Raw genomic sequence first — 27,310 nt, 5'->3', positions numbered from 1 at the left:
AACTGGGAGTCTTCTAAGGAAGCGCTGGGAAGCGCTCGGTGCCTCTGGGCAGAGCATCCCTCGCCCCTTGGCTGTCAGGCTGTCTGGGGGCCTGGGCGTGTAAGATGCTGCGTGCGTAAAGTTCTCAATGACTTTGGCTACTTTTCCGTGTGTAGTGAGGTCAAGCACGACCTAACTTTGCCCTTGGAAGGTGGCAGGTGATGGGCGTTGTGCCCCCCGGGGCGGTGCGAGGCTCGGGCTGGCTGTCCAGCCCGCTGTCCCCGCGCCCGACCCCCTCGGGCTGTCCCTGTCGGGATGTTCCTACACCTCTGCATGGTGCTTTCACCGTGTTTTAAGGACTTGTTATCCTTGAGTTTGTCAAATCTCTCTTTGGACTTGCTTATACCGTGTGCTCCTGCGGCTCTGGTGGCAGCAGTCACTACCTGCTGTTTGAAGATACATCCTTTTATCTGTTTTAGACTGTTCCCTACTAGTTTCCTGGAGTGCCCTCTGGTCTTAGTATTGTGGGATTCGATGAACTGCAATTGCATGTGCAGTTTATGCACAATGCTTAAAGTTCTGGAATCATTTAGTGCATCAGTTCTAAGTTTTCAGCTCTCCAAACTGAAGAGTCTTAGTCCATTTGGATTATCATTGAGGCAGGTGCTGTGTCCCACTGCTCATTTTAGTTGCATCTCATCCACAGTTTTTGATTCCACAGTGCTGATCTTGGAGGTGCATAACCTGGAGCTGTGTGCTCAGGGTGTGGGTATGGCAAGGTTCTACAGAGTGGTGAAATGCTTCCTCCAGTTTTGCTCCCCAAATCCCTCCTGTTGGTGGCCACTGTGTTGCTGATGGTTCACATCGACGCTGATTTCAGTGAGCTGTCACTGATGACTCTCAAACTTTTCTTGAGTTGAGATCTGTCCGCTCTCAGTTTATTGCCATGTAGGCTTTGTTTTGTTGTTTATACATTACATTATGTACACTGAAATGCACTTGTGTCACTTTTGCCTGCTCCCTCAGTCTTCCTCAAGTCTTCTAGCATTCTTTGCCCTCATAACATCTGATCCCTTGTAGGAGCTTAGGATCATCAGAAACTCAGATTTCATTTTTCTGCAGGTCATAGATGAAGACTGAATAAAAAGCAGTTTCAGCACTGATTTCTGGGGACTTTATACTGATAAGAGACCACTTAGCCCCTGTGCTTTGCTCCTTGTTCTTTTAAGCAGCCTTAACTCTGTGACAAAACCTTTCCCTAATCCTGTGTCAGTTCAGTCTTTTTAGCCCCACCTTCGGTTCAGAGCGTTTTGAGACATCTGTCTGCTGGGTTCCTGTATCCATCTGCTTATTGACACTGCATAGACTCCAGCAGGTTAACAAGGCAGTGTTTTCCCCTCATCATAGTGCCAATTCTTGCATTAAAGATTTTATGTCAGGAAGCTGCAAGTGCCTGCACCTTCCTGTGGACAGTGTGTGGTAATGAGGTGGATGGGGGTAGTGGCTTTACAGTCAAAGGACCTGTCCCTCATACTTAGGTAAGGTGAGTGGGGATATCATGGCCTGGGGATAATAGCCAGGCTCAGGTTCAGCCTCGTGCAACCCAGGTGCACTCAGCACCCTGTGATGTTGTGTTCACAGAATCACAGAATGTTTAGACATTGGAACAGACCAACTAGTCCCAACCCCCTGCCCTGGGCAGGGACACCTCCCACCAGAGCAGGTTGCTCAGGGATTTATCCAACCTGCCTTTGAACACTGCCATGGCTGGGGCAGCCACAGCCTCCCTGGGCATCTTTACCTCTTGACTTGGTGATATTACTATTTTTACACACCTGTCTGTCTTGCAAGGAGTGGAATTCAGGCTTACTAGTCTGTAGTTCCTGGGTTCCCCCCTAGAGCCCTGTTTTAGATTGGAGTTATTCTCCCAGGCTTCCAGACTTCTGGCAGTCTTATGTGATGATGGGGTGCACACCTTGGCCAGCAGTTCTGCAGTTTCACATGTGAATTCCTTCAGGACTTGTGAATGAATGCTATGCAGTACTGTGGGCTTACTCATTTGATTTATCCTAATCTAATATTTAATGTATTATTATTTAAAATCTGCTTTGTTTGTTGGGTTGAATGTGGGGATCTGCCAGCCATCCAGGGCTGTGACTGACACAGAATTACTCAGCTTCACTGATGTGAGAAGATATGTCCAAGTGTCCTTTTTTACACTTTTCTTATCAAATACTCATATTGTTTTAATGTTATATGATATTTTTGTGTGGTCTTTGACTGTTTAGATCACAGTAAACCTAAAGAAGGCAGAACTACTGAAAGATTAAGTTAAAGACATTTTGCTCTTGCATCTGGATGAGATGTTGGAGTGAAGACTGTTAAAGCTTGATCTTTTCAGAAAGTACCTCCAAGAACTGAATCCCATGAGAGGCTTTAATGAAGCACCTCTCTGAAGGATCTTCCTTTACAAAGATTTTCTAGGGTCTGAGACGTGACTGCTTAGCCTCCGCCTAGGTCAGAAATTTGTGCCCAGACTTTGAAACTTAAGGATATTTTCTCTTTTTTGTTCTTCTTTCTACATTGGCCCCAAGCTGGTAAAAGGAAATTGCCATTGGTGGGTTTTGGTTGTGCTTAATTTCTGCCATAACTATCTATATCCATTGTAGAAAATAGGTGAATACAATTTACCTCTGTAAGCAAAGCTGAGTGGTTAGAGTTGAAATTTCTGCTTTCCTGTTTTCAGTGACAAATCAAATAACTTTCAGATACTAACACACTGGAAGCATTACAATGTTACAGCACTTTGAAAACTGTATACACTAGCACATGATAGTTCCATTAGGAGTTTAAACAAAAATAGCATTGTATGGCCTCTCAGAATGTTTTGGTGATTACTGCCTTGATTGTCTTTGTAACAAACTGTTATGTGTATCAGTATGTCACAACCATATATTAAAATAATCCTTAAAATGCTCCTTGAAGCCTGTGAGGACACACTTTTAAACCTGAAACCCTTAAGATTTAAAACTATACAAGAGGTAGCCAAACCAGCCAAGGTGAGTCTGGAGGTGGAATGTACTGAGGAAGGGAAAGGAGTTGGAAGCTCCAACAGGGTAATTGTTGCAGGTTTTGATTTACTCCAGAGCTTTAGGTTTCATTTCCTAAATCTTCATTTGCTTAACTCCCCCATGAATTTGGAAGCAGTGACAAATGCACCACAAGTGGTTGGTGATATCTCAGGGATTACTTCAGTTTGGTGACACACCAGGTAGAATTTCAGGAACCTATTGCATATTTCTCTTGTGTTTTTCCTGCTGTGGGAGATGCACTGCCAGACCACTTGGCAGCCAGCTCTTGACTACATGGAGAAACCAGCAGCCTAGGCAACCTGAAGCAATAGTCACTTGCAGGCCTGTGCTATTCTTTTTCTTTGCCAAATCACTATTGCCTGTACTATGTTTAGAACCAGACACTGCCCTATCCCTTAGCAATGTGGAACCCTCTTTTCCTCTCCCACTCCTGCAAAAACTGTGGTGTTTGACAAGTGCATCCTAACACCCTCTGTACTGGGACCTGCTGGACAGTCATAAATAGTAGACCTTGGAGCAACTCTTGACACATTTCATATTTTCCTCGGAATTTATTATATGTAATTAATGTTATTAATTTCTTACTTACCTTTTCCCTTTTTTTTCTTTTTGCTGCTATTTAAAATAAAATAATATAGTATCTTTCTTTTGTTAAAACATGGGTCTTGAAAAGGTGACCTCAGCAGAGAGGAATGAAGGATGCATCTTTGCTGTCTCTTGCAGCAGTCAGGAGCCCATGGAACAAGGAAGGCAACATAAGGAAAAGGCAGAGGTACACAGAATTCTTCAGAAGGTTATGCAGCCTCTGAAACCACAAAACACAGTTGCTATAAAACACTAGTGAGCAAAAGACTGAGCAGCTCAGCCTCCAGAGCTATGTGCTGTGCATGTCACAGTCATCACATCTGCTTTCCCTCCCAAGCCGAGTGGAAGGGGAAAAATGCTGAACTTGTAGTATTTGTGCTGAACTGCTGCAGTTAGGTTCAGTCAGCAGCTTTTAGTTTCTCACTGTTTTAAAGTATTTTAGAATTATTTTTGTTGCTCTTCGGTTAAATTTTATTTTGAAAATTTAATGGCTTCTTTCAGTATCAAATAGAATTACAATATGCATTTCCAAGCTGTATCTTTTCAGTTTCATGTAATGACACATAAGTGATTAAAATTCTGTCAGGCCAAGTATAGATTTTAGTCAAAATGCTTAATTAATTAATACCCATAGAGCCACGATGACCTAATGTTGAGGCCAAGCTTTGCTTGGATGTCCAGATCTCCAGGAGTCTGTTGGGGCTTTCCAGAATGGCAAGTCTTTTGTTCCTCTATGCCCATTCTTCCAGTGTCTTGAGAATATTAATCTGTTTGCTTTGCAAATACTACAAACAACACGTCACTGCAACAGTGGCATTCGGAACATTTGATTCACTCAGATCCAGATGACTCATGATCTTCCTTTTAGTCTGTCATTGGGCAATGCTGTATCTCCTTAGCCAATATTTAAATCTTCCCTAGCTGGCTTTGGTGTGGACAGGCTAATTTTATGGACTAAAAATAACTGTAGGTGTGTGATGCTGAGCATCCACTGACAGAAACGTTAATGACCCACTCAGCAGCTCTGTGGACAGCAGCCTGGGGAGCCCTGGGGAGGCTGCTGGCAGAGTGGAGCCTCTCTGCTGAGTAAAGCCTTTAAAGGGATGTGCTGCAGTGTGAATGTGGTACTCAGTGTAACAGAAGTAGGAGCATCAGTGAACTGTGTGGTTTGGTTGTGTCTTTACTGTATGTAGAAAGTAACTTGAGAGAGTTTTGTTTGGTCTTCTGTTGGATCTTCTGCCAAACTTAATGTTGCTCAGGTTCAAAGCATTGTGCAAATGCTGCCAGGGTTACCCCTTAGACCTTCATAGCCATTTTAATGCTAGATCCTTGTTTTGGGGTTGGGTGGGTTGTTCATGCAGAGATTTTCACTTGCTAATGAGGCCACAGCTGTAGACAAGAGAGTCTTTTTAGTTGCTTGTTTAATGTCTCTACTGCCAGAAGACTGATCTTGAAGACATACCCTGAGACCTGCAGACTGTCATCATGTGGACTGCTGAGTGCACTGCAGACAGCTAGTGTTTAGGGTGAAGATGGGAAGATGGCTAAATGTTTTTAGCAAGGGCTTTTCTAAATGGATATGCAGCACCACAGTAATTGCTGTAGAGTTTAGAGAACATGCTGAAAGGTTGTCTTTACTTCCAGGGGAGAGTAATTGTTAAAATCGTCAGTGATCATAGTTATTTTGGTATTTTGTTTCTGATAACAGCTTTAACTATTGAAAAAGAAAGAAAAGATTGGGTTTTGGTTAAGAAACATCAGTGTTCAGTGCTGTGGAAGGCATACTGAATTCCTCTGAATTAAATTAAGAAAGAACCCCCCATCCCTGAATTTTAACCCAAAATTAATCTTAAAGAACTTAATCATACCTTCTAAGAGGGTTGATGGCTTCAGGACATTGAGATCACTCTGGTATTGAATAATTTTGTTTAGAAAGAGCAGGTACAAATTGAATCCTGATTTCTGATTCATTTTGGAAGTAGAATCCAGAGTGTCTGTTTGCATTTGTGGTTCTGACCTTCATGTTTTGGGTGAGGCTCTCTTATGTTGGTGCTGAAGCATTGCTAATACTTTTGGTGGCACATAACCTATGATAAGTCATTGACATGGATACTTTTTCAGGAACTGCTTTTCTTACCTTTGCCATTTATAAGTCACAAAGCATCTTACACAGGTTATGTAGTGACACTGAAGATGCACTGTGCTGTACAATACACAGCTGTGTTGTTAATGCCACCTTCTACAACTGCAGGAGGAGAGCTACAACTGAGAAGTTACAGATGCCTGAGTAGAAAAACATATAATCATTAATATGTGCTTGATCTATTTGACTTTAGGACAGCTCAGTGTTTGGTTAATGCTGAGCAACCTCCTTAGTCCTGCACTGTGGACTGTAATTTAAATGGAGTCTTAGAACAGTGGTACTGCTGTCATGACAAAAAAGCACAAATAGCTGTTTGTGAAGAGCCTTGTTTGTATCACTTGGTTTGATGCTGCTCAGCTCAGCCTCCTGTAGTGTTGTGTTTTTGTCTATTTGGGTCAAGGTGTTCCAAGTGAAAATGCAAAAAATGAGGCCAGAACCCAGGTGAGATCTCTGACTTAAGGTCATATTCAGATTCCATATTAAGCAGAATATTGCCTGTAAGTTTTGTTTGAGCCAAAAAACAGTAAGGAAAGAGTTTCTTACTAGGTGCATACACGTACACGTAAGGACACCCTACTTCATGCAGATGATAAATACCATGAAAAAAAATCCTCTTAAGGGCAAAGTTGTGCTTTCCAGACCCAGTCATTTTGCTGATAACAAATTATTTCAGTTGTGCATGGAGCTAAATTGCACAAACTTCATTAATGAGTCTGACCAATAACTAATGAAAACCGTGTGTTAAAGTCATGCTGGTATCTGCTGTTCTCATCCTGCTGATTTTAAGTTTTTCCTGTGGACATATCAGTCTGCTGGTGCTATGGGAGCTTGTAGAAATGCTTTGCTGTACTTTGAATGTAAAATTCATGAAAACATCCCAAGGCACAGTTCTTCTCATCTCCCTGCAAGGCCACAGTAGAGTTGACTTCTCACTGATAGCAGTGATATATAAAGGCATTTTTATGAGTAGAGGATGGAGCTCGTAGAATTTAAGACATTCATCTCTCTTCTGTCCTTTTTGCATCTGTCAAAATGGTAAATACACCAGAGCAGTAATGCAAGGATTCTCAATCCTAAGACACTTCATCTGTGACCAAAAGGCTGTTTCATTTCTCCAGAAGTCAGGGTCTTTAGCACGCACTATAGAATAGAGGACTGGAACACTGAAGGCATCAAATGGCCAGGAGAGAATAGGAAATGATAACTAGACTGTGTTGTATTTGGTCCTTTATTTCATCATGGGAATTTTATTTTAGGAAAAGACTTGAAAAGAAGGGTTGGAAATAAGGAGAGATTTCTGTATATACATATATGTATACTGTCTCACTCTGTGCCTGTGGGAGATGTATAAAGTAGCTTCTATCCTTTTATCAGGAGTAGTATCCTGATAAAATCTACATATACTACTGTAAGTATAGCCTCCTGAGTAATTAAGTTCCTGCTTCTTTGATGATTGTGGTATTGTGTGTAAACAAATTCAGCTCTAGTTTTCCTTTTACTATGACAAAAATCATGGAAGAATTTCTCCAGTCTTGATTGGAGATTTATTGCATTAGCGCAAAGGCACAACAGTGATGACGGTGCTCTGCCCTGCTCTGCAGAACTGCTAACAGAATTGAATAACATGGATTGCATGGTTTTTATTCTATAGAAATGGCATTTCAGACTGAAAATACAGCATTAATAGTCATATTGTTGGAGCTGTCTGGAGCCCTAGAATCTCTCTCTGTGAGTGCATGTGGTATTATGCTTGTCTAGGAACGTGCATTGCACAGAAGAACTTTTTGATCTCACTGATGTCAGTCACTGCATGAAATTATTTCAGAAACACACTTTAAATCAGACTCAGGAGTAGTATCCATAGGTAACATGAAATGTCACCGAGGGCCAGATGTTCAACTGCTGTATAATGACATTGACCCTTCTGAGGGCAATGAAATAATTGCAGTTTATGGAATTTAAGTATTGAGTTCGAAACTTGTGTTTCCAGTAAAATGCACAGTCACTCCCATGCCTAGTACAAGTAAACTCCAGGCATCATCCTGACCACTGTTTTAATGGGTATCCCAGGCTGTTGGTACATTTAATTTCTTTGTTTTTCTCTCTTAGTGTCGGAGCACTCGTGGGCCTGTCAATAGCAGCAGTGGTCCTCTTTGCTTTTATCATCACTGTGTGTGTTCTCTGTTATTTATTTATCAGCACCAAGCCACGCAGCAAACTGGATACTGGTTTAAGCTTACAGATGGCAGGTAAGGCCAGTTGTTATTGATGTACATTATCACCTGCAGAGGAAAAGCCTTTTTGTGCCTTTAAACGGATGTGGAGGAATCCAACTGCGTGTATTTTCTCTCTCATGGGGACCTCAAGATGTAATCAAGCTGTCCTGCTGTTTTACCTTCTGAATGAAATCTGTACCAAACTCAAAAAATTTAACACAAGCTCAGTATATTTATTTAGTAGTAGGAAGAGTGTTTAACTTTGCAGTAAAGGTGCAACAAGTAAGACCCTTTATCCGGAAAAGGCTTAATGACTTAGTTGCTCTGGATTTCCTGTCAAGAATATGTAAACATATAGTAGTGATTTAATTCTAGGAATAAGAACCTCAGAAGAGGTTTTAAGTGTATTTTCTTGTGACAGAGATAATTCTCTCTTTCTTTCCTCCAGACATAGGATCCAGTCTTTGAAGTCTGACTCCTTGTTTCCATAGTTGTGCCCCAGCTGTGTTGGCAGATGCCTGCAGGAGCTGTGCATGTAGTCAGCACTAGCCCACTGGCATGGGAAAAACCTGCTGCTGCTGCTACAGTCACTATGTTGGTGAAACCTGAGTGCATGTCTTGATGGCAGGATAGAGTGCGATAAGTTTCACCCTTTGCTTGGACTTCCTAAATGTTTAAACGTACCTTCAGCAGTTCAGACAGTAAAGTGGTAGGAAGCAAAGGGAATGTTGTATTTATTTAGGCATTGGAAATGGAACAAATTAAAAAAGGGGAATAATTATTGGGAAAACCCCCTCACTTCAAATTTTCCTTCTAGTTGTTATTTTAAAATGCTTCTATACCTGCATGGCAGTAAATGACCAATGAGTTACTGTAATTATGGTCTGTTATACAGCAGTAAGTTTCTTCCTGAGTGTCTAGTTAACACAGTTCACTTCACACCAAACTTCCTGTGTCTCATTTTGCTCTCCAGAGAATGCAGGGCTTGGTTTAACAGTGGTTCATAGGGCTGTCAGGAGCTCCCTTCGGAGCTGTATCAGCTGAGGAAGCTGCTGAAGTGAAAGTCATACGTTCAGCAAACTGCTACTAATCTGCAAATTGAAAACTCACACTTCTCCTGGAGAGAGAGAGTGGAAAGAAGACCTGCTACCTAGAACACCCTAAATAAATTCTTGGGTGGGATGAACAAAATGCTCTAGTGCTGTTCCACAAGCTGGTTTTGTTCTAACTATAAACTGCCATTATGCTTTTGAGCATGCTGCTATTTAGCTTCTTCCCTCAGGTTTTCCTGCTATGGCACCAGCTCTTAATCCATTGCCAGGACAGCAGTGGTGTTTTTCTCATGCTTTGTGTTTTTGTGCCAGACATGTTTGGCATATGGAGAGCTGGGGAGGAGGCAGGTGCCATTGCACTGCTGCTGCCAAGTGATTGCATCTTTCTATACAGACTCAAACCCTGCTGCAAAACCACATCCTGCTTGGGCATTAGAGATCATTCCTGTCTTCCTGTCATGAGGTGAACAGCATCCCAAGGTCCCCCACTGATGACCCCACTGATTCATATAGGCATCCTGTCTCACGATTCCAGATGTTACAGGTCCAGGAAACTCAGAGATCTTTGCTTTTTCCCAGCCATCTCCTGTGTGGCTTTGAGCTTTGTTCAGACTTCATTGCTTTGTAAAAAGTTTTGACTTTGCCTTCATCCTGTGTTTTTCACTTTTATTATTCCGCTTCTTTGGCTGCTCTGAATGACAATTATTTCACATCTAAATTCTGATGGCTTTAGCTGTTGATGAGGTGGATTGCTGGAAATTGAAAGCCAGTTGCTTTGCCAGGGTTGAGAGATCTTTGGAAACATTGAAGGATTTCATTGACGAGCCTGAGTGCTTCTCTTCGTCATACTTGGGGTTCTTTTGCGTGGAAGTCAGGCAAGGTCTGAGTGTCTTATGAGATGCCTGGTTAGCTGCTTTCAGGCCTGGGGAGCAATAAAAGCAGCCTGTCTCCTTCTCGTTCAGTTCTTCTGAGATATGAGCATAATCATATATAGGCAATAAAAATGAATTTAAAAAACAGTTTTAGAAGCTCCAGAAAACTGCAGGTCTGAGGACCATGAGTGTTAACTGTGACCTCAGCTCAGCCCGGCTTTTCCTGGACTAGCAGCATCTTGCCTTTAGGTGAAGGCTGTGTCACACATCAGGTGTTGTGCAGCATCTGTACCCCTGGAGCATTCACAGAGCACTCATTTTTGAAAGCAATATTTTTTTATTATATTCAATTTCATCATAAATGCATCAGCTCAGTTGGAGTTCTGTATTTCATTAAACATCCAATTGATTATTGTATGCCTTTCCTTCCTCATGTAATTGTCAAACTTGGTCAGTGTTCTGTGGACTCATCCAAGATCTCCTAAACAGAGAAGTGACATTGTTGGATTTTTACAGCAATAATTTCAAGATCAATCATAAATTTAACAATAAACTGGAGGTGAAGCACTTTAAAGTTTCTGATTCTGCAAAAGACAGATCAGTTGGAATTTGCCTGTTTAGTCTTGAACAAATGGTCTTCAGTGGTACCAACACACATACTTGGTTCCAGAATTAGCTAAGCATGTTTTAGCCCTAGTTAAAAACAACATTTTATTCTGAGAACTGAATTTCCTGAAAACTTTTCTCTGTCACTGGTAGAGTTAAGGAATAACTACTTAACTGTTACTGGAGTTATACTCATTTCTGTTTGTAGTATCATAGTGTAGAGTGCAGAGTCAGTCCCTAATATGCAAGACACTATGTACAGGCACACAAGAAGATCCTGTATTTCAAGGGATTTACAGCTTAATAGTTTCTTATCAGATCTAGTACTTCTCAATAAAAAGCAGCAATGTACTTTACTACTCTTTCTTTACAGGCAAAATCTCAGCTCTTTATACAGTGAGTTTTTGTTGTTTGCACTCTGTCTCAGAACATGAGGTTCACCTAGGATTTGGCTTGAGATTTAATGTTCTGCCTTGCTCAAGTGTCAAAGAGCTGCTCAGTTTTACCTCTGTGCTCATAACTACCTTTCTGATGTAGGGAGATGCTACAGCCCCATCTCACAAGAGACATCACCGAAGGGAACTGTAACATTTTTTAATGCTTTGTCAGTTTAGACATTGATGTCCAGTGGAATTTTGAAAGGACATCACTAACCAGAAGGCCTTTGTCCTTTTGCTTATGATATCTCTAAAAACACAGCTCTAAGACTAGCTTGATACAGGAATTGAGCCATGCTTTTTGAGACCAAGATGACTACTCAAATCAGCAGACCATACTTTCTCTTAGCATAGTGAACTTGCTTTTTAATCATACAAGTTGCACTTTAAGCTCTTTCTGAGAGAAAGGACTTGTCATTGAACTCTTTGAAGATGTTTCTGTTTCTCCTATTTGAAGGCTGCAGGACTGTGACCGTGCTGTTTCTTGGTAAACAAAGAAATCCAAGCCCTGAGAATGAAAGTGTTAGGAATTTTTTCCAAGGTAAAAGGGAATTTGGGCATATGTTTGTTCTTCTTCTAAGCAAAAAAACCTTCTCTTTGTGCAAAGGGTTTATCCACTTCAAAAATGAAGGGAACTAGGGAGTTACAAGATGGCAAGTTAAATCTCAGTGAACAATGCAGGAGCATCTAGGGGAGATGAAGAGGACTGAATAAATACGGCATAATTGTCAGGAGAGGAGTGGTAAACAGGCAGAAAAGAAGGAATCTAAAGGCACATCTGCTGCTCAGCTCTGGGGAAAGATGCACATGTGCTCTCCTTGACCAGATAACTGCTGGGAGAGGAGTGATCATCTCTGCTGGCCCCTTAGAATGGGCTTTGCCGTCAGAGGTATAAAAGGTAGATAGAGACTCTCCGCTTTGGTGACCCAAAGAGTTTGTAAACACATTTTCTGAGTTGCCCCTGTATTTCTGCCAGGTTTGGGAAGACCTTTGAGGTGAGGGATTCTATAGCACTGCAAAGCGAGAGCAGCGAATTGCATTTTGTGATGGTAACTAACATTTTCCTTTAAAACGCCCAGAAAGACCTCTGTAATGGATTCAGAGTCAGACAGCAGGGACCTTTGGGCTGGAGTGTGAAGAGAACTATGGCCTTGTAAATTAATCATAAGTGCTGGGAAAAATGTGCTCTAATAGAAGTTATTAATACCTTGTTCTTACAAAGCAGTGTCATCATAGTATGCAAAAGTTCATGGTTTCATTTCATAATAAGGAAAAACTCAGCTTGAAAAATAACCAGATGACCTTCCTGTCTCTATTTCTCTCCTTAATTAAAGATTCCTCTTGGGGCACAATTCAAATATATGAAAAATTCAGATATGGTAGAAAACACCAAAAGCATGTGAAAGAGGGATGGGACTAATGGGGTTGAGAACAGCAGAGCAGGGAGGCAACAATCCCAGAGGGGATGCAGGAACTCCTGAGAGGGGCAGGAAGTAGAGCAGTGGCTGTGGGTGGGCTGGAGAGCAGAGGGTGCCTGGGGAGAGAGATGAAGAGGGAGTCTTGAGGATGGAAAGCCTGTACAGGGTTGGAGCAACTAGAGATTTAGGGCAGAGAAAAGCGAGAGAAGGGATTCAAAGCATGAGCTGTTGTTCATGGATACAGGGACTAGCAGGGGAAGCATAGCAGCAGAAAATTAGGACTGGAAACAGTAAGTGGGAAAGGAATGAAAGAATGAATATAAGGTAAAAAAGAAAAGAACTGAAGTTCAAAGTGTGGTCAGGAAAGTCTTTCCTTCTAGAGCTTTGCTTTCTCAGGCATCAGCAGGTATCAGTGCAAATTACTGGCAGAGTATCTCTCTTCTCCCTTCCTACAGTGATCCCCTCAGACTGCCTTTGCTTTAGTTACTCTGATCAGTTGGGCAAACTCAGGTTACCTGCACTGACTCTAAAGATTCCGAGCTGCCTGCTCCAAGCAGGTGTGTGTCCCAGTTAGCTGGTGGAATTTTAATAAACTATGACTTACTTTAACCTATGAAGTTGTGCTGTGAAAAACAACATTCAGATGCTTCAAAACCAAAGGCTCAAAAGATGAGAGTCACCAGAGCTAATGATTTTCTGATTAACTGGTGAAATACCTAACTAAAAATGGCTTTATTTGCTCCTGTCATCACTTTAATCTTTCTGTGAAATACAGGTAACACTTCTTTTATGCAAAGAAGTATTATGAAGCTACACACACACACACACAGTGCTTTGGGGTCACTTGATGGAAGGTTCAGTGAAGGCAATAGTGACTGATCACGTTTGGAGAGGGATGACAGTTTGAGATTTCTGATCTACTTTCTTGAATGTTGGATTTTTTTTCTGCAGTTTCTTTCAGGAGACTCTGATTTCTTGCTTTAAGTCCTATTTGGACCAAAGTGCTGCTACCTTAAACTGCTCTTCACTTTGATAGTTATTCCTTTTTGACACAAGTAAGTTAATAATTGCAGCCTCCCAGAGGCTCAGGAATGGAAAGTGGAATGGTTTTTGGTCTATGCTGTCCTCTGAAAATTGTAGAAGATTCCAGGAATTGTGTTTTTTCCTACTGCAATGAGCACATTTATATGTTACTACTTGCAGTTAAAGGAAGAATAATGCTGATAATTCTACTGAAAATGCTTTTGTTTTACAGACAGTGAGACTAGAGGGAGTTCAATATGTTAAAAAACAGAGGCACTGGATGGATTCTACCAATGCTGTAAAGAAAAGAGGTACTATAATATAGTTTATTTTCATTTTACTCTGTTGTTTTTGTATATTCTCTACTATGTTTTATATGGATTTTTCAAGATGCCACAATTCTTTATGTGGCTTTTTAACTTCCTGAAAAGCACTAACAAACTGTCTCTGATTTACTTACACATTGCCCTGGTGCTGTCCTTGCACAGGGATGTGTGTGCAGAGACTTGGACAGAGTCCTTCCACAGACAAATCTCTTCCTGATTTACTGGTACGTGAACACTTGATCATGGTTATGCTGCCTTTGTCCTTTCCCTGATGCTGTCCTGGGTGCAGCAGAGCTTACTAAGGAGGCAGATGCTGTAACTTATTCAAAAGAATTTCTGTAGTGGTGAACTGCTAGAAAGGCTCATGAATGCCAAAGGGTAAGAGCAATGAAGCTTCTGGTGAGAAGTTTAGTCATACTTTGCTTCTTGGGGATGGTCCCTGTGAGTGCTGAGTCAAGTCTGGCAGGCAACTGGAGAGGGTTATCTTGCAAAAAACTTGATTTTTATGCTGAAATAATGTTTAAAGGTCAAACTGCCTATAGCACAGACCATGCAAAATAGTATTTAAAATGGATGCCAGTACAGATGAGTTGTACTTCAGACTTGGGAGGGATTATGAATAATGCAAAAGACTTCAAATGGCATGAAACATGCATTTTACTTTCTGCAGGGGGTGAAAGCTCATGGCTAAACAGGCATAGAATGTGAGAGTAGCTGCAGATCAGCAATGTCTCTCACAGGAAAAAAAGTGGGGCCTGTTTGCCCAGCAGTTGTTCTCAGATGAGCAGGAAAGTAAATGTGTCAAGAGTTCCCTGCTTCATGTCTTTTCTCTTGTACCCTTAAAAAAAGTCACTCTGCATCCTAAGTGCAAATGCATCTTTCTCAGTGCTGTTTATTGGCATAACAGGTTAGTTTGGGCTGCTCATCTGCATAAAAACACTTAAGTGTAGCAAAACTAATTTCAAAACTCCTAACCACCTCCACACGGGTTTTTTTTTTCTGCTGTTGCAAATGAAATGGCTTGTGGGAGAAAAATGCCATGGGAAGACTAAAATGGATCCTGCAGTCAGAAAGCCTTCTGGAGTGAGAAAAGCCAAAAATATCTGAGGCAGGCGCTATGTACTGAGAGGAGTTGAGGTCTGGGAGTGTGGCATTGCTTTCTGAAGGCCATGAGCCTCTCGTTCCCTCGTGCTTCTGTTTGCCTGCCTTCCACTGTGGCAGAGAGCCTGTCTAGAGGGTGCCCTGAAGTGCAGCCTGCTGACCACTAGTGCTTACAGGGAGAGATTGAAAGGCCAACTGCAAAGGAATCCTGTAGGGTTTGAGTGCATGAATTATGCATTATATAAAGACCAAAACATTTAGAGGCTTTTTTTGGTGCCTGAATTACCCAACTCTTTTTGTTGCTCATAAAGCATAAAGACTCAAAATACTTGAGACCTCTTTTGGAGCTAAATCCAGGAAAGCTATGTCATTAGCCTGTGAGCCCTTCTGCTTTCTGGTCCAGAATGGAGGAGCTGAGAGCTTTCTGTGAAAATGCAAAGGGAGGCAAAGATCTCTGCTGAACTCCAACACATAAGATGGTTAAGTGTTGGTAAAAATTCCAGGTCTCTAATTGTTTTTTCCCCTCTGTTTTTCACGTCTGCTTGTTGCAGATTTCACGCCTACATCTGTCATGGGGAGCCACTTCACAGTGCAGTGTTAAGCCAGAGAGTCCATCAGTGGCTGTGAACCTTCTACTGCTGCGAGAAAGCTCCATGTGCCAATTAGATTTGATTGACCATGAATACTTCTTCTGCCAGATTCACTGGGGTTTTTAATTAGGAACAGGACCCCTTACAACCAATGTAGTTCAGCACACAATTCAAGCTTCTTTGTGTGTTCTTTTCCACCAAATAGGCAAACACAGCTCTTAGCTTTAAAAAGGAAAAGGAGAGGGCACAGACAGCTGGAGGCATTGCTTCTAACTTAGAGTGATAATTTATTAAATTATTAAACAGTTGAGTTATGCACAAGAAAAATCTGACACAGTTTTCATGAAGACAAATCATGACAAATGAGTCTAATTTCTCTCTTTGTCAAGGTAATTTTGCCTGTCAGATAAGTGAGAACAAGTGGCTGTGACTACAGATCTTTATAAAAATGCAGTCAAACAGAAGTTTTCACTGACTCATTCTCAAATGCATTCTTTGGAGGGAAGAAGGATGTCTTGGTACTCTATCCCAGTTGAGTAGTAAGAGCTTGGCTGAAGGGCTAAAGTGCATATGTATAAAATTTATGAATGCCACCACCCTGGGAAGAGTTGAAGACTCTGGGGCTAAAAACTACCTTTCAGAATTATCTCAGTGCTCTGGAGAAATGTTCTGAAATAAAAAAGGTGAAATAAAATAAAAAGCGAAGTACTGTAGTTAAAAAGGAGAAACCAAATCCTCAAATATACCTAAGGGAGGATAACTGACTAAGTAGTAAAGAAATGCTTCCTAATGCCAGTCTAAACATCCCCTGGTGCAGTTTTGAACCATTCCCACGCACCCTATCACTGGATACCAGGGAGAAGAGGTCATAGAATCACGGCATGGTTTGGGTTGGAAGGGACCTCCATCTAGGTCCAACCCCTCTACTATGAGCAGGGACACCTTCACTCGACCAAGTTGCTCCTGGCCATCCTGGCCTTGGACACTTCTAGGTATGGGACAGCCACAGCTTCTCTGGGCAGCCTGTGCCAGTGCCTCACCACTGTCTCCACATTCGCCTCCTCAGGAAGCTGTAGAGGGCAGTGAGGTCACCTCTCAGCCTCCTTGCCTCCAAACTAGACAAGCCCAAAGTCCTTAGTCCCTGCTAATAAGACACTCCTTCCAGCCCTTTCTCCATGTCTGTTGCCCTCCTGTGGATGCTTTTGAGTACCTTAACATCCTTCTTAAATTGTGGAGCCCAGAACTGCACACTCTGTTCAAGGTGAGGCCACACCAAGGCTAAATACAACAGGATAATCCCCTTTCCTGACCAGCTGGTTACTTGGTGCCTACTGCAGCCCAGGATGGGCTTTGCCCTCTTGGCTGGGCACACTGCTGACTCACACTGAGCCTGCTGTCAGCCAGCTGGCAATCCTGGGGGAGGGTACAAATCTCACTTTGCAGGTATGTCTCATGTTTTAATTTAAGTTGGTCAGGAATGTATAACCATCCTCAGAGCCTTGAGCAGAAAAAGAATAGAATCTACAGAAAGCATCACTGATAACTCAGATGAGCATCGTTCCTCTCAATGAACCAGTGCTGAAGTGATGTTCTTTGCTGGTTAGGATGCTCTTTGCTGTTAATTTCCATCTGCCTTGATTCCAAGATTTCACACTTCAGAACTTCTGTCAGTAGCTGAATTAGCTGAAATTTTCTGGCCAGACTTCAGTGCATGTCCATGTTTTTGTGTATCCAGACAAGCATTTGTTTCTACACCCAGCTGTACCAACAGCTGTTGTGCTTCACCTCAGAAGCAATCCTGCTTTAATGAGCAAGGGAGCAATTATTTTGTGTAGAAATTCCTCAGGTGTGGTTTGGAATATATTCTGGTATCTTTCAGGATTAAAGGCACATGTTATGAGTATGTCTGTCATTAAACAGAAATTAAACGTGCTGCTAGTGGTGCATTTTCCAAGAGGCACTGCATAGAAATGTAGGATGAATGACTCTGTCTTCATCTGCTAAGCCTTTTTGGCTTTGTTTTGGCACCATTGTGCCTTCAGCCTTTATCACATGCGAGTGGAAATCCTGACTTGCACAGCAGAGGAGCAGCAGCAGATCTACACATACATCCCCCTGAGAAGGCATTTAGTGTTTCATAGCTATAGTAATGCCCTTCAGAGGTGTAATTCTTCACATGGTAAGAGTTAGGAATACAAAGAGATGCTTGGAAAGAAGCAATGCTAGTGAAATTGATTGAGCTGTGTGGTTTGTCCTGGATTTTTTTTGTAGGATCTTCTATCAACTCTGCTATGCAGCAGAGGAAAAAAAAAATCTTACCCTGTTCAGTTTAATTCTTATCTACGGTTGGTATTTTGCAGATTCAGAGCTGCATCCTTCACAAGGCTATTGACAAAGCCAAGTGGCTTCAAGAGATTACCTAAGCCACAAGGATGGACTGTGACTGTAAACCACGGGAACATGACTCACTCTTCCAGAGGTGTTTCCTGACTACTACAACCACTGTCGATAACCAGAGGCCAATCTGAAGCTGTGCCTGGATATGTGTTTGTGTATGGTTTCTGTACTGAGAAGTAATATGTTTTGATTTGCACATATGAGCTACTGCTGTCAGTCATTTTCATGCAACTTGTTGTCTTTACCCGGTGCAATTCCAGTGAGATATCACAGTTGTCAAGCAGAGCAGAATTTGGCACACCACTTTGACTAAGCTTGATTTGAAGCTTTCCCTGTGTGCCGTCGTAGTGTTGTGTCTTCGTGTCATGAACATAGTCTTTGGTCAGATATGACTGTTTGGTGCACAAACATGTGAATTCAGTACCTCAATAAAATTTGGCATTTGCGTTGTATTTTTCTTAATTTATCATCCCTCCCCCCCTTTGTTTCCTTAGAAGATTCTTTTGAAACTATTTTGATGGGAGAATTTTCCAACAAACAGTGAAGTTAGTGAAGAGTGAATTTTTTGTAGGGAAGTTCTGATTTCAGCAGCTGTTTTCACTGGAAACAGTATACACTGAAGTGAATTGAAATAAATACCTGCAATTGTTTTGCAGATTCTGCATCGAAATATGTTGGAATATTTCTTGTGACGCAAGCTTAAAAATTTTGCAGTAGTGTTTCAGTTTGGTGCACTAATCTGTGAAGTGTTGAACTTCCTTCAGGTAATCAAAGAGCTCTAATTGCACATTTTATTTCCCCAGAAGTCTTAGGAACAACCAACATAGTCTTAACTGTCACATTTGAGTTTAAGTCTTTCAATCTTTCCGTCTTGAAATCATGAACGTTAATGACAATGATTTCTTTTTACCTTGTGAGGATTCTTTATTAAGGTGAGTGATGAAAAGGATTACTAAAACATTTAACCATGCTGTTGATGTTAAGGCAGAAGACAGATTTTTTTATATCTTCCATTTGCAGATGAAGCCTAAAATATTTACCTACTGTGTCAGTTTTGTCTCTGATTATACTTCAGCTTTTTAAGACATAATCCTTGTCTGGTGTTGGGGAGTGACTTCTTTTTGTGTGATAGTGCTTGAAATTTAAACTTCTCTGCAGCTATCTGGTATTATGCATCAAAAACCCCAAAGTGCTTCTGGTGTCTCATCTACTCTTGTGTGAAATAATACACCAGTGCCTCCAAATGAAGTGGAGAATGTGGTGTGTGTCCTTTCGGTAGCTGTTTGCATATAAGATTCCACTAAAGTGGCCTTTGCCACTGTGGGCTTCCAGAAAATTGAAACCACGTTGGATGCACCAAAAAAATACTTTCATAACAGCAGAACATAGACCTGAACTTCTGGTCTCATAACTTTTCTTGATTGGGACTGTCAAAGAGCAGAAGGGAAAGGGATTTATGATTTCTGCCATCTGGTTTCCTTTGTGGGTCCCAGCCCTGAGACAGACATTCTGGAAGCAAATGTTTCATTTTAAACCATCAATCAAAGGCTTATGGAAGATGAAATAAAAATTTAAAAAAAGAAGGTTTAGGTTATTTTAGCTTCATACAAACTCTAACCAGCACTTCTTTAATTTTTGAATTTTAAAGTATTAAAGATACTTAAAAGTAACAAAATAGCCTCTGTTTTGAATGTTGTAGATGAAAATATATCTGATTTTTGTCTCTCAGGCAATTTCTAATTCTTTGATTCCTCAAATGACAAGGTTATTTCTCCCTCATATATTGGGCTTTGTATTCATTTGGAGTATCTTAAGATACCGAAGTAACAGACTAAAAGTAAAAATCAGAATGCAAAAAAACATATGCTTCCAATTCCTTGCCTGTGTCCAATGCCTGTTTTTGTGTTCTGTTGCTGTGTTAGGAAAATCCATTTCTTTGCCCTTTTAGCTAGTTATTTGGTAATTGAAGGCTTCTAAATGTCACCAGAAAGTACCTCCTATGCTGGTTTGATTAGGGAATCAGTACACTGCCCATAACAGCTTTCAAACCTAATGTACAATCACAACAAGGGTGACTCCCTGTGCTTAATAGGCGTAACAAGGCTTAATGTACTTGTTAGGCTTAGTCCTAATTTTGGCCCTGGGAACATTTTTAGCTTAAATTGCTTAAATTACCATAGTACAGCAAATTCAGGGATAGTCTGCTGCCATCAGCCATACGGAAGCTAATAAAACTCACAGGAATTGCTATCAGCATTTATTATTGTTTTTCAAAGTTGAGAATTTTTTTTAATCACAAAGTCAATAATAAAAATGGAAGAAGAATTGTGCCATAGTATGGAATAGGCCTCTTGGATTGTGGGATATAGAAAGTGTGCCTTGTCTCTGGGCACTGACAGATACCAACAGAGCAGCACGAGCAGCAGCCCCTGATGGATTTCACTGGGACCAGACTGGCTGATTCCCACTGGTAGTTCTGGGGCTGGATGCATCTTTCCGTGGAGTCACTCAGGCAGAAGTGGCAGCTCACTCCAAAGTGATCTTTGTCATCCCTATTGTTCTCTACACATTGCAATATTAATAACTTGTGTATTTAATCTGACTTTGGGTCTAAGTAGAAAACACCTAATCATAGAATCATAGAATTTTAGGGGTTGGAATGGACCTTAGGGATCATCTAGCCCCAGTCCTCTTCTCTGGGCAGGGACACCTCCCACCACACCAGGTTGCTCAAGTCAATGGTCCCACACAATCAATCGAGTATTTAATGACTTTCATAATTAATATTTGTATAATCCTGAAGGTTTTATCCTTTGCAATTTCTAAACTAGGGAAGAAAGACCAAAGAAAAGTCACAGTTTTACTGCGTGAAAATAATATCTGTTTTCATACATGACAAATGCTAGAGATCCTCACAATTGTTCCAACCTTCAGGTTTCAGAAAACATGAGGCAGGAAAAGCATAGAGATTCAGCTGCTTCCTAAGAATGCAAATGAGAAGCTTTTAAGTTTCAGCCTCTTAGCCTGAAGCTCACAGAAATCCTATCTTTAATTTGAGGTAAGGAATTTAAAAGTTTGTTGAATACATTTAGAAGTGATTATAGCTGTAAGGTCAGAACAGTCCATTAGTAGGTGTCTATGGAAGATCTACTTGTTCTTTTCATAGTGATTTGTTTGGAAGTTTAGGAAGTTAAGAAAAATACAGAGTTGATATTTTAATAGATACTGAATAGCGGGATGAAGATCCATGAATGTATTGCATTGAAAGCAGTGGATGAGAGAATTCTTCAATGGACCAGTTCTTGGAGAGTCAGCTCCTAGCCATATGAAGCTATTTCTGGTTCAAAAAGAGATCTCTGCTAGACTGAGAACTTGAAAAAATCGAACCCCTGATCTGAACAGTCACCACCAGGATCATCCCAGTTCAACACCAGTTATTTCTGGAGCAGACCTTTGGAAACAGGTGCTGATTTCTAGTACTCAGCTGGATTATTGCACTTAGCATCCCTTTGCTGTCATTCTGTTGTTCCTTAGTGACCACAAGAGTGTGGTCTACAGGTAGAAATAATTGATTTATATATATGTGTGTATGTGTGTAGAGCACACTGGTATATAAGATGCCTTTGTATGGGAAGAATCTATCCAGGCATCTCTGACATTCCTATGTCTATGGCATTATATTGACATTACATTTTAGGTATGTTTACATTTGCTACTTAAAAACATGTTTTTAGTCCTCTCCATTATTCCTATGCTTTTTCCAATCCACATCCTTCAGAAAATCTGCTGAAGAGCTTTGCTTTATACACACAGAGTACATTTTGATGGCAACAGCAACACAAAGTGGTGAAATTGATTAGTGGAAAAAGTGTAAGTACAAAGCACCATTTTTTGCAGCTGATGTTTCAGAATACTCTAGCTGAAGAGTATCTTAGGAAATCAGAGTTTCCTTTTCCCCCAGGTTAAAAAGAAGCTGGTGGCAAGAGGTTAAGGACCAGGAGTTTTTTCCTCTGCTCCATCAGCTGAGCTGAGCATTACACCAGATGAGTCAGGCAGTGTCACCCAGAGATTTTGAGGGGAAATAGGTTGTTCAGGCTTTGGCTTGCTGTTTATGGACTTCTGCAGGGGGGCATGGAGGTATTGATGGAGCAGCATCCAGAGCCCTCATCCAGGCAAAATCTCTTATCAATTCCAAAAGAGCGTGCAGAAGCAGGACCCAGGGCTTGTCCCCAGAATTACAGGAGGGCAAGCAGCTGGTTTATGAACATTTTGTGTTGTCAGTTCTCATGTTTGCTACAATAATTTGGATTCCACAGATAACACCTTGCCTGGTACTTTGCCATTATTGCTGTCTCTGTGTTCTCCAGCTTCTTTCACACGGTGTGTAGCAGATGGAAACCCTTTAGCTGTTCATGTAGGGTCAAGAGAGTATCCAAGTGGTTCTGTAGATGGCTTTCAAACAGCCATGGGGCTGTACTCCATCTGAGAAACCAGCAAATCCATGTGGAAACCAAGGTCAGAACCATCCCTGCCCAAAGTTGTGACTTACTCCAGGGAGGAGAGTGAGATACTCCTGTTTCTGATGAATGACAATTTGGTCCTGCAAACAAATGTGTGTTTCCCTTAATGAATGCATTGCAAAATTGAATCAGTATTTTTGAATCAACCACAGAAATCTCAGTAAATTGGGTCTGCTCTTTTTACAATGTTGAATCAAAATGTCAAACCAGCACAACTCAATTATAGGAGAGGAAATAAAGCAACATGCTGAATACCAGCAAGTTACTTCAAATTGCCAATGCCATAACTACCAGTGGGAAATGAGAACAGACAAGAGCATAGATTCAGCTGTGGAGAAATTGACTCAGAGCAATTTGTTTGCCAAGTTTCAAAACTCAATTTTTCACCCCATCTGAACTTTATGGACTGGTTGCACCCTCCAGTCTTCTACTAGTTTTGCTAAAGAAACCCTTTTAGCTGCAAAGAAGTGAGGGAAAGTAACAGAAGAATCAGTATTCCTGCATTTGGATTTTTAAAAGGTAAAGGAACTTGTAATTTTTTCAATGCAATGTTGGTTTGCATTTTCCATTCTTAAAAAAGATCTCCAAATCCTTTCTACAGAGGAGACATTATTGCAGCTGAGTAGGGTTTTTTTTGCATTTTTAAGCAGAGGTGAGTACCTTATTTCTTATTTTAATGGTGCTGAGAGACAAGGTGCAGTCACATGAGATTGTACTTGAGTGTTTCATATGGAATGAAACCCCAGAAATTCCAGTGAAGTAAATAGCTTTATTTATGATGAAGACCACAAATCCAGAATCTCTCCACAAATAATGGGAGACATTAACTAGCTCCAAGAAACAGATTAGGTATTCATGCAATACTTTGGTTAGAAAAAATAATAATAACAGTTTGAGCCACAGTTGGGAAATCAGTTACTAGAGCTGTTGGCTCTAATGACTCCATGTACAGATCACCTCTGAGTAATGTGATTCTTCTAAAGGGCAAGTTATTAGATCCTGTAATCTGTGAATATTTGGTATTTTTTATTTTCTCCATTGCCATGGGGAGGCAGGAGCTGGGAAAGCAAAGGTCATGAGGTCTGAGGAAACCTTTTGGAGTGCGGGGTAAAGCGGTATGTGTGTCCTGCAGATCCTTACATCTGCACCTGGGGATGAACATACTGAGCCTGAGCACAAGCTGGTGGTAATGCTGGTACACCACTGTGGTAGGACTGTGAATTTAAAGACGTATATCTATCATGAAAGATCCATATCATGATACTAATCTCATGCTCCATCTTGGGGCTGTTGATAAGGTTTGCCTTGGTCTTGTGGTACCTTGGCTTTCATTCTTTCCTCTTCTCCCCTCAGGACTGTAAGGGTACCCTGTATGGCACCTCCACTCCAGAGAGAGCAAGGCTGGAGGCAAACATCACTTTCCTCATCCTAATCACATCCCTCTCTAGTCCCAGAAAAGCAACAGAGCAGTTATCTGCCTCCTCTGCAGTTGCTTGGTTCCAGGAGAGAGTTGTGCTCAAAAAGGGAATCCTGTATGATAGAAATTAACTCTGCAGGACCAGCAAGTGCCTTGTCTCCCTGCCATAGCCTTTGGGGTATATCCTGGATGATCCCAGCCCTCCAGTGGGATTGGTTAGGAAGAAAGAAGTGAAATAAATAAGAAATCATCCTAACCATCCTTTGAATGTCTACTGACCTCTTCTTCAAAAGCTGTAGTAGTGCTGCGGAGGGTGAGAGCAGTGTGACCCTTGTTTGATATCAGCACCATGAAAAATTCAGCTCAGTCCATCTGTCCACTGTTCTGTGTCTCAGACTCTGACAGCTGCACACCACAGCCACATGTGAGTCTGTGAGGGGCACAGCTGGGAAGGAAGTACCTGGTTTTGTGCTAGAGCTGAGGGAGTAGATGTAACCACTGCTGGGATAACACATTTCTTACCCCACAAGAACCAGGCTGGGAACTTGGCCCTTGAGGATAAAAGCCATATACACTCCTTTCTGGCAGCTCTTGAGTTTTAGTTATTGCCATCATTTTCTCATTTTGGTTACATGGAGAAAAAATGCCAGAGTTCACTCAGGGTGATTTATTAGCAGACAGAGTTTGTAAGGTGTGGTTCTAAGGTGTTATTGCCATTCCAATTGTAGTGTGATTACAGTCACATACTTAATAAACTTTTCTATTTTTAATAACTTCAGTGTTTTCCAATGCTTTCAGAATAAAGCTGGGATGACTCTGAATCAAATGTGGAAATACACTTTCATTAAATAATTTATAAATTATTATTTTTTCTTTCAACCTTTTCTAAAGGTAGGACCAGTTGTTGTTTCAAGGTCCCTTCCAGCCTGGGCTGTTCTGTGACATTATGATTCTGTGATTCACTTCTCATTGACTAGACAGAGAACTGAGAGCACTCAGCCCTGTCCAGGATGGAGATATAAAGAGCAGCCAGCAAGAAGTAGTTTGCTACCTCCTGCATGGCAGACCTGTATCTGAGCTCTACTCATGCTGGTAAAATGTGGAGGTAAATGCACCCAAGTCGACATATTAGGGATGTACATTTTGTTTCAGAGACAAAAATTGCACTTGTCATCTTATTTCTTTCCAGGTAAGAAACCTGAAAGTTCAGCCTGGGAATGCAAAAAGTTCATTCCTAAATAGCCTCACCATACTTAATAATCTAAGATGTAATTTACTCTATCTGATGCAGTGTAATAGCTCATAATGCAGACCAAAGTATGTCTCTCCCTTTCAGTGGCAGCAAAATTGGGACTAGAAGAAATCCTCACTGTAAACCCGATCCTCTCTCAATGCATAACCTTACACTTCAGGCACAGAAGCCTTTCCCTCTCAGATATGGATTTGAATTCCGACCTGGCAGCACAGCCACACCTCCAGTGTTAAGGCAAAATGTAGAAAGGTTGAGACTATAAGGAAAATAAGCAGCTCTGAACCTTCAAGAGACCAGGAGTCTGTGGTGTGACCTAGTGTTTGGCCATACATGCTGCCTTGGCAGAACTTGGAGCTTGGAAGCAGGCACATATTTGGGAATGCATCCAGTCAGAAAGGGCCTATAGAAAAGGATGATGCTGGCACACTCTGTAGCAGATAATCATGGGCTGTTTTCAAGTATATTAACTGCCTTTTTTGAATATGGAGTGATCAGAGCATTTGGGGGTGAGGGGAGAGAGTCTAGGTCACTTATGGGAAAGCAGAGTGAAAGTCTGGGTTAATTGTTGACAGCAATTTGGCCTGTGCAGGGGAAGGGAGGGAAAAGGCAGATAGGAGAGGATGGGACTGGCATTCTGGGACTGCAGGGGGAACCTCTAATTCTTGCACCCCCTTCTCCTCTGGCTCCACTTTCCATTCATGAGTGGTGATTCACCATTGTCTCTCATTATTCTTTCTTCTGTGTATGCATTTAAATCACCTAGTCAGTATGGAAAATGCCTGTCATATACCTTAGCTGCTCCGTGGAGACAAAACCAAAAAGATCATAAAGTTACAGCAAATGTACACCAGCCTCACCGGTGAGTTACATGCAAGTGATTTCCTTCAAGCTTTGATGAGTTTTTGGGTTTGTGGTTTTGGCTCTGCCTCTTGCCTTTGCTGCTGATTAGCATGTTAATGGGTGGCAGTTGGCGTAGAGATCCCTCTAATACGTCACAACTGGAGAGCTTGTTCCACTTGAGGAAAATGTTCCTTGCAGGTTATCGACAGGCAATGTTTCATATTTATCAGCTTGGCAACAGCAAGTAGTATGAGGAGCTGAAGAGTCCCCGGTGGTAGCAGTAATGTTTCAATAAAGTAATTTCCTAAGCTGTTCAGAATATCACAATATCTTAAATAATAGTCATAAAAAAGCAGTTGTAAAGTAGCTGCACTGAGCAGTGACTCTGTAGTGTTGGACAGGGAATGTGGAATAATACTTCAACTCACCAGCTAACTGTTAATTATGAGCCAGCCAAGAATAAAACCATCACAAAACATGATGCTGTGTGCAGCTGCTTGAGTGTCTTTTTGGAATAGCATGAGGAAGCATAAGATATCCCAGGACAGAGTGAAACAAAAATGCAGAAGTTTCAGTGTTATAATGGGACCAAATTAAATCTGGATGTTACACTTGGGGAATTTAAACATCATTCATTGGTGGATCATTGGGCTGTATCTGAACAGTGCTCAGCATCCGTTGCTAATCCCATGTGATAACATACAGGGAAAGGGAAACAGAGAGGAGCAACAAGCATGCACAGTAGGGAAGGATGGAGTTAGCAAGGACTCTACAGCATATATCAGATATCAGAAAGCCTGTGCAAGGCATTGGTCTGTCTGGTCATTTCCAGCAGAGAGAAAATCTTTGACATTGTGTAGCTCTGCCCTGTGGACAGCCAGGGTCAGCTCCAGCATCATCTGCAAAAGATTCCGTGGTTCAGACTCGTTTGGGACAAAGCTGCAAGGCACAGTGCCAGGGATGCACCATCTGCTTTCTTGTGCTATTTGAAAAGCACAGAAAGAGGGAAAGAAAGACCAAGTGAGGCAAAATGATTCTCCACTCAGGGCTTATTGATCCAGAGAGGATGCAGATGTGCTGCTGCAGCAAAAGAATTCAGTGCAGGTTGCTTTCGTGTTTCCTTCTGCAACTGCCCAAGCTCAGGGTGTCGTACAGCAGCTCCTGCATTACAGTCACCCTGTGACTTGCTTTTCATGGGAGATCACACGACAGCATGACACATTGTCTAGTGCTCATGTCCAAACTTTCACACACTTCTGTACTTCATTTCTAGTGTCTAACGTGGCAGTGGAAATGTGAAAGAAAGATTTTTTGGGAAAGCTATTTTCAGCCTTACAGATTTCAAATTTTTCCTCTTTCTGCCTCAGGAGGGAACAGTATTTGTGCAGGTTTGAAGTCTCACAGCGTAAGATGATTCAGGGAAAAGTACGTGGAGTTTTGGCTT

General features: G+C 41.5%; 1 protein-coding gene across 1 annotated transcript; it reads left to right on the top strand.

The window, feature by feature from the left end:
* Positions 1-5,638: 5,638 nt before the first annotated feature.
* FAM159A (family with sequence similarity 159, member A) lies at positions 5,639-17,968 on the top strand (the record flags this gene model as incomplete). Its single annotated transcript, XM_009075413.1, has 3 exons — positions 5,639-5,691; positions 7,909-8,048; positions 17,865-17,968. Coding segments are annotated over 3 exons (297 nt in total), but the record flags the coding sequence as incomplete, so codon positions are not given.
* Between the last annotated feature and the right edge of the window lie 9,342 nt (positions 17,969-27,310).

The sequence above is a fragment of the Acanthisitta chloris genome, unplaced genomic scaffold (genome assembly GCF_000695815.1).
Source record: "Acanthisitta chloris isolate BGI_N310 unplaced genomic scaffold, ASM69581v1 scaffold23665, whole genome shotgun sequence".
Lineage (NCBI taxonomy): Eukaryota > Metazoa > Chordata > Aves > Passeriformes > Acanthisittidae > Acanthisitta > Acanthisitta chloris.
Note: the sequence above shows the minus strand (reverse complement) of the source record. Positions and strands in the feature narration are given on the sequence as shown.